Source organism: Hippopotamus amphibius, chromosome 2 (assembly GCF_030028045.1).
Source record: "Hippopotamus amphibius kiboko isolate mHipAmp2 chromosome 2, mHipAmp2.hap2, whole genome shotgun sequence".
Taxonomy (NCBI): domain Eukaryota; kingdom Metazoa; phylum Chordata; class Mammalia; order Artiodactyla; family Hippopotamidae; genus Hippopotamus; species Hippopotamus amphibius.
In genome coordinates, this window is record NC_080187.1 from 180,617,582 (window position 1) to 180,629,780 (window position 12,199).

The window sequence follows — 12,199 nt, forward strand, 5'->3', positions numbered from 1 at the left end:
TGGATTTGGGTCAAAATTGTAAACTGCCAGCATGTTAAAAATAAAAATAGAAAAACAAACCTGGCCTTTTCCTTTAGGGTTGTGAGGGTGAAAGCAGGACAAGAGCCAGAGAGAAGAGTTACTATAAAAAATAACCAGTGCACACATCCTTGAACTGATGTTTTCTATAAAAATCTGTTGGCTGTGAATTGAAAAGAGTGAAGTGGGGAAGGAGAAAGGAATTGGGGATCAAGTGGTGTCTGCTTATCGTCAGCTAGCTTTCATGTAAGAGTCATGGCAGGGTCAGCAACAAACTAGCCAGGTGGCAACTCCAGGCCATGCTGCCATAAATAAATAGTTATGTACTAATGTCACACAACCAGAGCTAGATGCAAAGCATATGGGAAGAAAACATTCTGATGTAAATACTCTAAAGAATCTATGGTTGCTGAATTCCGGATCCACTGTGGATACTAGACTTTGAGAAGCCTGGGAAAATAAAGTGATGAAGCTTTTTTAAAACCTGGACTAAAAGATTCTTGGAAATATAGATTGTTTCCTTTCAAAAAAAATCCTTAACCTTTGGCCTAAGAGAGTGTGACTTTTTTTGGTGTAGTAATTAAGCTTTACTGAGAGTTGGCAAGATCACAGACCCTGGAACTAAATTTCAGGAGTTTAAACTTTACCCCTGCTGCTTACTTGTTCTCATGACCTCTGGGAAGTTACTTAACCTTTTCATGCCTCAGTTTATTCACCCTGCACAAAACGGAGGAGGAGGAGAAGGAGGATGGCAATAGTAACTGCCTCCTAGGAAATTATACGGATCAAATGAGTCAGTGTGTGGGTAGCAAACACCACCTGGTAAATGCCCTGACCCATCATTATCAAGTAGTCTTATACAAGCTATTTATCTCCCATAGACAATCTGCTGGACGCTAAGCTAAGGAATCCATTCCTTGTACTATCCTATTTAATCTTGCAAATAACCCCATGAATTAAAAATCAATTTTACAAAGGAACTGAGGCTTAGACGGATTAAGGAATTTATCCAAGGAGGCATATCTAAGCTAAATTTCTAACCCAGGATTTATTCCAGATTAAAAAAAAAAATTAACTATTTACACATTCTTTAAAATCTAAACACTTTTTCTTTCATTTGCTTAAAATGTTAAAATTTGAAAAGAAACACAACACATGGCCTTTTAAGAACCATAGGTTTTTTGAAAGGCTTAAAGGAGGGGCTGATGTCCTAATCAATGGCCTCGAGAGCTGAGATCCGTTCATAACACATACATAAAACAGATAAATTCGTTCACTGACTTATTTCTCCAAACATGTATTGAATCCCGACTATTTTCTGAGAGCTGGGGATTCACAGTGAATAAGAAATGATTTCAGTTCTTGAGCACCTGTGAGGAGTGACAGTGCTATGCTTTACTGCGCGCTGTTTGATGATGCGGGTTTTGTTTTCCAGCCTGCTTCCCAACAGGACCAAAACTGTGTTCCTCGCGAGCTGCATAAGTTGTCAGACTTCCCTCAACACAAGCCACGCTGTACGTCCACAGCGATCCTAGTGGGTTTTGGGTTTTACAGCTCCTCCGCTGAGGCTCGCAGGGCGCAGAGAGCCTTGAGGGGAGAGAAGGCGTATTTCTTCCCAGGCCAGTCTCCGATTGGAGCTGCGGTAAAACCGGCGCCATTGGAAGTGTGTTCAAATTGCGCGCCCTGGCAATGGTTTTCCCGGGCTCAAGCTTAAGGCTCGCGGTCACACGTGGGCCCCGCTGCCTGGTCGATGCGCCAGGACTTGCTGGCTTCTGGCAACAGGGAAGGCAGGCGCGCCACGAGCATCTCACGTTAACCCCAGGTGGGCCCTGCCCAGGGACCTCCCGGTAGAATTTAGGCGCCACCTCTGCCTGCGGCCGTTACTTCCTGGTTGGCTTGCCCTTAAGTGACATGGCGTCAGTTGCCTTCGGCCGGGCCCACTGCGGCTGCTCAGAAAGCCAAGGAAGGGCATTCGGTCTACAGCCCGCCTCCTGCCGCGGAGCTGCAGGGTGAAGCCTAGGCTTGTGCAGCCAGAGGTGCAGGGGGTTAGGGGCAAGCTCAGGAATTCGGGACACGGCGCTGTGCCGCTGTGTTCCCACCCCTCGTCTCCCGACACCAAGGCTGCTCAAGCCCAAGGTGTTTTTTACCTTTTCCCTGCCACCTCCCAGTCCCTGGCCCAACATGATACTGACCAAAGCCCAGTACGACGAGATAGCCCAGTGCCTAGTGTCTGTGCCGCCTACCAGGCAGAGCCTGAGGAAGCTGAAGCAGAGGTTCCCCAGGTAAGTGCCCATCTCCCCGCCTTCAAAGAGCCCTTTACCTGCAGCAGCTGTGCCTGGCAGCCAAGCCAGCGCTTAGAAACCACGTGTCACACATGACTGGGGAGGAACACCAGCGTCACGTGTTAGGAGATCAGGGATGGTGAAGAGGCTTTCTTCTTTGACCTGCTTTTCTCAGGAGAGTCTAAATGGATGAATCCCAGGCAGTCTCCCAAGGCCTTGCAATAAAGTTCAAGTCGACAAATGTTTATTGAAAACTTGGTTTTTGCAAGGTGATGGGCGCACATAAGTAGGTGCGGCATAAATGTCTAGTGATTAATTGACAGACACTAGGAAGGAATGATAGGTGGCAGGGCCCTCTCAAAGTGGAAATATGAATTATAGATTCAAAAGGAGGGAATGGAAGACCCTTTTCAATTGGCCTCTGGAAACAAACAAGGGAGAACGGGCCTAAAGGGGTCTCTTATAGTTGACTGTGGCTCTCTGCTGCAGTGAAGTGACTTCCAGTGTTCTCAAGCCAGTCAGAGAGGTTGGTACCCTGCGGATTCCACTGTTGGGTCAAGACTGGTCATTTGAACAACCATACCAGGTGTATTTCATACTTCCCTCCTCCCAAGCATGTCTCTATTTCAGTGATTTTTAGGATTCTCCAATTTTCTAAGAAGGGACTTTAGCAACTGTATGCTGTAAATTTCCTTATTTTTAAAGATGTGCAAACTGAGGCCCTGACATTACACAAAGAACCAGTCCAGGACAACCAGGTTATTGTATTTGTGCCATGTTAAAAGTGCAGAATGTTTGTTTATCTTTCTTCTATTTCAAAACCAAATCCAAACTTATACCATTTTACTTTGCGGCACTCAGCACTGTTAGCTTCCTTGTCTTTGACATCATCATGGAAGTGTTTTCTTGAGAGAGAGATTATTGGATAGTTGGTATTAGTAAAGTACACATTGAAGGTCTTTTATGATCTCAATTTTTTTAGACGTACTCAGTTTTCCTAATCTGTAAAATGAAGGGATCTCTTTTTAATATTATCCAGATTTAATCTATCCTTTTATAGTCTTTAAGATTTTTATCAGACTTACTAACAAGGAACAAAATTGACAAATTGGAATTCAGTTTTCTGTCATTAACTCTGCCAATTCTGCCAGTGAACAGTGGAATGGGTGAAGGCTGGTCAGTTAAGGGAATAGGTAGATTTTTCTGGGCAATTTTAAGATACAGCATACATTTAGATAATTCTGCTCTTGTCATGTACTTATATTAGCACTGTATTTTTGCTTCTCTTTCTTTTCCTCTCCCTCTTCTCTTTCTCTCTCCCTCATTCTTTTTCTTTCATTCTTTTCCGTAGCAAATACCTTGTGTTCTCTGTTAGAGGAAACCTCCTCTTACTCTTATTAAGGACTTACGAAGTACACTTCCCAAAGACTGTTCGTTTGGGGCACCACGCTGTCTTGCTTGTTCTCATATGCCCTTTTTTCTCTTATTCATATTATGCCCAAATATTTTTCGCTTCTCCCAAATACAATTCCAGGTATAACTAACTCTTCTTTTATCAGAAACTTTATTAATAGAGGCTGTACTACCAATCTGCGGAAGGAATTAAAGCCATTTAGCAGCATGGGAAGGAATTCCATAAAGAGTGTGATTTGGGAGTTGGCCTCACAGTTTGCATTGTAGCACTGTTTTACTTTAGGTGTTTGTTGCAAAGGACTTGAACAACCTTTAGATTTGAAAGTTCATTTTGCCAGAGAGTTGGTCAAGTAAGGACTTCAGAGATAACTTCTTGCGGTTCAAAGTGGTTAAGTGACTTGTCAAAAAGCCTAGAGATATTGAATGGCTAAACAGTGTCTAGAATACAGGTTTCATGACTTTTAGTTCAAAGTTCTATATTAAGCTGCCTTAATTAGTTTCAATATTAATAATAATAACAGCAGCAATTATTTTTTGTGATGTTCACCTAAATTGAATTCTGAAAATAAAGTACTGAAATGCTTTTAAAAGTTGCTAAAAATTGTTATTTTACTGATTTTAAAAGTTGTACATGCTCAGTAAAGAAAATAAAAATTATTCCTAATTCTATAGCTCTGAAAATTTCTAACATTTTAAAAATATTTCTAGTTTTTTTTTCAGTGCAATACTTTCTCTACTAATATAGTTTATAGGTCTTGCTTCTCTCATTTAACATATTGTGAGCATTTGTCATCTTTAAAAATTCCTTATAATTTGTTTCAAATAACTAATAGTATCACATTCTAGATGTACCATCCGTTTTCTTACTGCTGGACATCAAGAGTTTTGTTTTTCTAATTTTCTGGTATTATTTCTGTGCGTATATTATCCCAAGTCTGCTTATTTTCCTACTTTAGAATCTCAGAAATTGTGAATGACCATATCAGCAGTTTTCAAACTTTTTGGTCTCCAGATCTCTTTACACTCTAAAAAACTGTTGAGGACCCCAGAAAACTTTTGTTTACATGGGTTATATCTGTTGATGTTTCTCAAAATATAAATTAAAACTGAGAAATTTTAAAAATTGCTTATTTATTTTAAAATAACAATAATAAACCTGTTACATGTTAACAAATTTTAAAGATTAATAACCATCATTTAAAAAAGCTAGTGAGAAAAATGGCCTTGTTTTACACTTTTACAAATCTGTTTAATACCTGCCTTAGTAGAAGGAAGACATGTCTGCTTCTGCAATCAGCCTGTTGTGATATGCTGTTTTGATTAAAGAATATGAAGAAATTCTGGCCTCAGACAAATTTGTAGTTGGAAAAGGGAAGAGTAATTTAATAGACTTTTCAGATAATTGTGGATATTTTTGTTACTACATAGTACCCAATAAGTGCTATTTTCTTAAAAGTTAATTGCAGTGTGGAATGTGGAACCATATTATAGAACTTTTTGGGCAGTCTTGAACTATGAGTGGATCTTTTATCCATGCATTGTTCGTTTGCAAAATGTTCATTTTGAGTTATGCAAATCTTCTAAATGTTGTCACCTTTCATTATACAAAATCAGAAAAATCACATCTGTTAATATCCCCACCAATCTCATCAGAAAAGTCTGTAAGATTTGAAGCTGTCACACTTACAGTGATGGATACAGTGTTCCAATATTTGATTTTCCCTTGAAAGCTCAAATTTTTTCATTGGCAACAAATACCATCGGTTGTTTCCCTTGAAGTGACAGGCTCATGTTGTTTATTTTTGAGAAAATGTCTGCCAGATATCCAAATGTGAATAATCATACTTTGTTCATCATTCATCCAAGTAAAAATGGTCTTCCGTGGAAAAGGCATCTAGTTCAGCTCTCAAACAATCATACAGGTGCTTCCCCTTGAGACAGTCATAACACTTTGATACGTAGTAGATGTGCTTTGTGTTTACTTATTTTTTTATACAAAGTATTAATGTATGCCAAGGGTTGAGATTTAATAAAATTAATCAGTGAATCTTAAGATATTCTTATGTGAAACTGGCTTGCTTTCTTCCTGCAAGTGTGTGGCTCCTAGAACAGTTGTGCCCAATGTTGATCTGTGCTCAGGAGCTGGCAGTTTTGCCCACCATTGTTTTCGCACCGTCAGTGCAAATGTCACACAGAGGAAAAGGCAAATCATGTCTTACTGTTTCTATAAAAATAGTTTTGAACTTGTAGACCTCTGAGAGAGTCTCAGGGACTCCAGGGGTCCGCTGGTCACACTTGAACAACTGCTAGCTATTTCAAACCAAAGGATATTTATGTTTTGTGGGATTTTGATGTGTATTGACAAATTACTATCAAAAAGAATGTATTAATCCAATTACCAACAGCATATGGGAATATTCGTTTCTGCAGTGTTTGTCAGTATTGAAGAGAGTCATCGCTTAGTCTTTAACATGATGGATCAAGAATGACATCTCATAATTTACATGTTTTGACTATAATGCATTGTATATTTTCCCCATTGTTTATTGACCATTTAATTTTCTTCCTCTTGAATGACTTGCCTGGTGTTCTTTGCCTAATTTACCATTGGAATGTTTGCTCTGTTTATTGATTTGTTATTGTTTGTCTATCTATCTGCATATCTTAAGGGTATTTGATGCTTTACACGTCATATTTTTGTTGCAGATATTTTCCCAGTTGTTGTGTTTTTAAATATTGTTATATTTTTTATATTCTTAACTTTAAATTTATGCTTTTTTGTCCTTTCATGTCCTAAGATATGAAAAATAAATCTTTCACCCAAATTTTCTTCTAGGTCCTTTGTGGCTTTCTTTTTTATTCTTAATTCTTTAATCTTTCTAGCTGCAATTTATTTTAGTATATGCTCAAAGGTAAATATATAGCTTCATTTTCCCCAAGCTTATCTTTTATTTTACACTGTGGTTTCTACTTGCTAGCCTCATTTCTCCATGGCCTCTTTGTTTTCACTGAAATTACAAATTTATGTTTTTCTGAGTCACTGCATTGAACTTGGGCTGTCACCTTAACCACTCTGGTCTCAGAATCCTCCAACTTAGAATGAAGGAGTAGAATTTTGTGATGTCTAATATTTTACAGCTCCAAAACGCATCCATATTGTATTCTACTCCTATTCTATTCTATTCTATTCTATTCTATTCTATTCTATTCTATTCTATTCTATTCTATTCTATTCTATTCTATACTACAGCTTTACATTAAATGGGCCCTTTGATCCCCAAAACATAGGACAAACTGTATCTAAGTACTTGCTGAAGATATAGCCATTGATTTGCATCTCCCAACTTATTCCTGGACTTCCTTATTCAGGTAGAAGCCCCCAGGCCATTTCAGTTGCTACTTATCAGGTCATATCTTACACTATGTTTTCCTGCCAAAACACTACATATGTATTTGATTATATATCATTCATTTTATATATATATATATAAGTATTAAAATAATTAAGTATGTATATCTTATTTTAAAATTTTTAGCTTACAGAAAAGTTGCAGAGATGTTGTAGGGCATAACCATATATCCTTCACTCAGGTTCCCCTAATGTTAACATCTTACATAAAGAACATACAGTTGTCAAAATCAGGAAATTGATTTTAATGCAATATAGTCAAATAATTTATGAACCTGTTTTGAACTTCACTAGGGTTTTTTGTTTGCTTGTTTGTTTGTTTGTTTTTGTTTTTTCCCTAATGCCTCTTTCCTATTTTAGGATCACAAAATAGATTAGTTGTCATGTCTTTTTGGTCTCCTCCAGTCTGTGACTGTTTCTAACTATTTTTTTGTCCTTTATGATCTTGACACTTTTGAAGAGTACTGGTCAGTTATTTTGTTGAATGTCCCCAAGCTTGTGCTTAATGTTTTCTCATGATCAGATGAGGGTAAACATTTTTGGCAAAAATACCCCGTAAGTGACGTTGTGCGCTTCTCAGGGCATCATATCAAGGGGGACCTGACTTTGTATGTCTTATTACTGCAGAGGTTAGCCTTATTCACTTGGTTAAGGGGTGGTGTCTGCCAAGTTTCTCTCCTGTAAAGTTCCCTTTCCAATAACTGCCTTGTGGGGATATCCTTTGAGACTCTGCAGATATCCTGTTTCTCACCTCACACTTTTCCCCACTGATTTTAGCCTCCATCAGTGGTTCTTGTATGAAATAGTTACAATGCGTATTTGCCTATTGGTGGTTTTCCACTTCTCTCACTGGAGTACTCTCTCAACTGGTATCATCCTCTACCACCATCTTATGTGAAACAATCCATCCTACAGTCAGCCCATGATTTTCACTGGTCCTTGCACTTTACTTACCTCTTAACAGCATTTGGTCTGTAATAACTCACTGTGTGCTCACTATGTTTCTGGCACTATTTGGATAGTTTTTAGAAAACAGAAAGGATAAGGTGGTAATTAATTTTGAATAACTTGTAGTCTGAGGAAAGCGTTTAAAACACATCTAATAGCTATAAATTATTAGAATCATAGAATGTCAGAAACCAAAGGATTTATTGTGCAGTTAGTCCAGATATGGTTAGTCAAGATGGTTTCTTAGAGGAGATATAACTTTGCTGGCAATTCTTTTGTTGGTAAACAGCCCTTTGGCACAACTTAATTTTTCCCTGAGTTCCTTTGCTGTGCAGTAGTTATTTGGTTGCTATTTATGCCTATATTAATGGGTCATAAGTCAAACTCTTGATACCATAAATCCTCTAAGCAAATAAGTGTCTTTACCTTGTTCTTTTATTTTTTCTCTGAGGAATTCTTACGGCAGATTTTTCTAATAGTGCCTTGCACATTTCTAAGCATGTTTCTTTTTTGTCTTGGCCTGCAACATAGTATAGGCAACCATTCACTCTTATGAGGTATTCCTAGAGTAATTGGCTGGGCTCCCTGTGCTTAAACTGATATACACTCAGCTCATTTTCTTGAGGTATTCACCTGACTGAGCACTGGAATTAAGGCTGGCTCTACTGTGTATTTGCCAGTATTGAACTTAGTCGTTCTTGGTGGTAGACCTAGGGGTCTAGTCTGGTTAGGAGTGGAATGGCGAAGGGACTTGCTTGGGACAAGCACAGCAATTCTACTTAGCTTTTGCATTTAAGGTAGCCTAGCTTCGGTTGGTGCTACCACTGGTTATAATTGTCCTTTTTTTGAACCCTCCCCTGCCCCCCCCCCCCGCCCCGATGCATTTTAACCTGTTCCCATTTCCCATAGGAAATCTTATATTTCATTGTTTTTGCTTCCTTAACAGTTTGTTCTTGGGAAATGACTTGGCTCTGTCTCTTTTTATCTGTCATAGTTGCCTCACCTGTAAAAGGTGGGATGAAGCGCCACAGCTAGAAAGTAGGAGAAGTAGGATTCAAACCCAGGCAGAATCTGACTCCAGGTTCTTCCTGGTGCTCTATTGCCCCTCGCTCTTCAGTTCCTTAGGGCTGTCCTGAGGATTAAGTGAAATAAGGCATGTAAAACCCTTACGATAGTGTAGAGGTCCTGGTAAGTATTTAATGGATGGTAAATGTGATTACTGTTATTATTAGAATTTAGTAAATGGCCTACAGTAGAAGAAATGTCTGGGTAGTAACCTTTGAAACGTAGAAGACACAAATTTGCTTTGATATGGATCCGTTGATTGTATGGCTGTGAACACATAGATTTGATCATTAGTTGAATATGGCCCAGATATCAGAAACTTGCCTTAAATCTTTCATAGCAATATATAATGCCATTAAAAAAAAGAAACCCAAACTTTTAAATCTAGAATCACTGATTTTTTAGAATAATAGTAGCACATTACAGGTATAATTAATACTGTAGGGCTTGGTTTACTAAAGTTGGAAAATTATTTCTGCTGGGCTTGTTCTCTCAGTTGAATTGAAAGTTGGCACGAAATTGGTGGTCAATTTTCTATACTAAAGTTATGGTGGACCAGAGTTCTAGAATCATGAGTGAGAATAGGTCATAAAGGGAGAAAAAGTCAGCCTTTTACTGAACTGGAAATTCTTTTGGTATTTTTGCCAAGGAAATCTAATTCGTTTATGTGACCTTCAAAATGAATACTCATATACTTAGGAAATACATCTAGGAACATCTCTGTGTTGATCATTAGTGCACATTGGAAAAGAAACTGGTCTAAAAATTGGCCTAAGAATATGATTATATTATGCATTTCCTTTAGCCATCTTTTAAGTATGCTTTTTTGTAAGACATCTGTAAGATGTCGGGTTTTTATTTTGTTGCTGCCTCATAGCCTAGCTTTAAAGACTCTCCTGGAAGGTTATTTTGTTAAGTATATGGCATCTTCACTTTCTGAAAGAAGTGCTTAGCATTTATCAGATATTTGTGCCCCTTTGCATGTGCATGGTTATAAAAGTGAGATGAGCTTGAATTCCTGCAAAGGAGTGTTTGATGAAAACCTCAGATAGTGTTATCCTGAGAAGAACCTATATGCTGACAATATTTCTTATTAGTTTGAGGGGGAGACTTATGTTATTAGATTATTGACTTCATTTTTAAGTCTATATTCAGGCATCAAACTTTAGTCTACTAAGTAATAACCCATCCTGGAATGTTTGCTACTACAATAAAGAGGAATTATATATTTCCCTAGGAGAAAAATGTTCAATAGATGTATAGGGTGATAATATTTTATTATTTGACTTTCAGCAAATGTTGACTGAATTTACCATTATGTTTTTATTACACATTTTGTGCAGTTTTGCCATATGGGTTGAATTTTCCTTAAAGACGCAAACAACCAATATAAAAATCCTTTTTCAGAGTAAGTATGAAAAGTGACCTTAATATATAAAAGCCATATACTGGTTTGAAAATCATATGGGAGATGGGTAAAGAATAAATTTTCCTTCCTTTTATTTTCAGTCGTCTTTTTCTTGAAGGGAAATGTCTTCAAGTGTTTGTTTTAGACATTCTGCTTTCAGATTGCTTCTGTGGTGGGCTCATATACAGTGCACGCTGGAAAGGTGCTTGGTTACAACTTCTTACTGAATGACAAGTCTTCATTTCTTAGGGGAGCAGACAGACAGCTGGGTCCAGGGTGGTTCAGTCCAGGGGTTTGAAACCAGCATGGAGCGGTCTGTGCGTGACGTATTAATGATGGCACGTGGCTGGTCATGAATCCAGCCCTTTCCTGGCCAGTTTGGGGAACTAATATCTGCCTCTACTTTTCTTGCTTCTCTCCATCCCTACCTTTCAGGAGGCATCTTGAGAACATATTTAATAATTCTTCCTTATAAACCAAAGCTTCCTTCTTGCCAAAGACAGTGATACAGTTGATCATGTCAGCTTTCTCAAGTGCCTTCTCTTGACTGAGGAGTGATCTTTTCTCTTCCTTCAAGAGAGCAAATAAGTTTTTTTGTTTTCGTTTTTTAACCTAGTGTGGTGTTCCAACTGTGACCTGATAAAACCTGCAGTCTCATTGAGATAACTGGGAGTGCTGCAATTTTCCATCCAAAGTAAAATGTTAAAATATCTCGGAACTCATTTCTTTTATGGGTTTAAATATTGAGATTCAGCTGCTAAAAATGTTTGAAATCTGTTAACCTTAGAGAAATAACTTCAACACTATGGAAATAAATATTTTGAAACAAAGCAATACAAGTAGAGGAAAAAGTAAGGTGGATTCATGTCTCTTGATACTGTTGTTCAGTAAAACACGTAAGCACTGGGTCTTTCCTTGACTGAATGCTGGCTCGTGTCAATTGGGGCAATTCTGTGTGAAGCTCAGGCTTTCTCTGAGGTGTCCTGGGAGCAGTAGTCATATACAAGACCGAGACTTAAAATAGATGGTGCATTTTCGCCCCCTCCAACGTAACACACATGTTTACTTTTAATCTTTTGGTTATTGTTAGACCTGTCCTTTTCTTCAGGCCCCAGGAAGGATGAGGTATAAACTCTGATCTTGAATTTATCCTGTTTTAGGAAATAGAAGGCATAGCAGACCCTTGATATTTACAAGGGTTATCACTTACAACTGTTGAAAATCCTCAAATATGCAGCTGGCACTGTATAGGATGGCAAAGGTCTATAAAGTTTGCGATGCCCTTTTTAACCAAAGTTAAACTCACTTCTGAGAAATGCAGGGTGAAACCACTTTGTGGCTTGTCACTCAGGCCTGTGCCACATCTTAGTTAGCCCCCTAAGACTCTGTAACTCGTGAGATGGTTTCTAAGACTTGCAGGGGAATAAGGCTCTTTGTAGGTGGCCTCCTTTGTAGATGGCATGTGGGAAGGTAAAGCATCATTTAAATGCATCTTACTACATTCACACATAAAATTAGACGGGTGATTTATTTTTCTCGATTTTTTATTTCTGTCTACAACTCTGCCAAGCTGATAGCATCTTTTGCTGAAGGTATATTACACTGCTATTTGTTTTTCCTGATAATATTGGTAGAGAGAGCTAATAAAATTTGAAA

The 12,199-nt window shown here is 38.2% G+C and overlaps 1 protein-coding gene across 7 annotated transcripts in view; it reads left to right on the top strand.

Moving 5' to 3' along the window:
* Positions 1-1,970: 1,970 nt before the first annotated feature.
* Positions 1,971-12,199, top strand: part of CDIN1 (CDAN1 interacting nuclease 1) — a 208,197-nt gene continuing 197,968 nt past the window's right edge. For 6 of the 7 annotated variants that reach the window (XR_009051591.1, XR_009051590.1, XM_057724899.1 and 3 more), the window contains exon 1: positions 2,016-2,300. Coding sequence is in view for 5 of the 7 variants with exons in the window: in XM_057724899.1 (XP_057580882.1) it covers positions 2,200-2,300 (101 nt within the window). In the remaining 2 variants the exon portion in view is untranslated. Of the gene's footprint in view, positions 2,301-12,199 lie in introns of all 7 variants that reach the window. The other variant, XM_057724901.1, reaches the window with a different exon arrangement.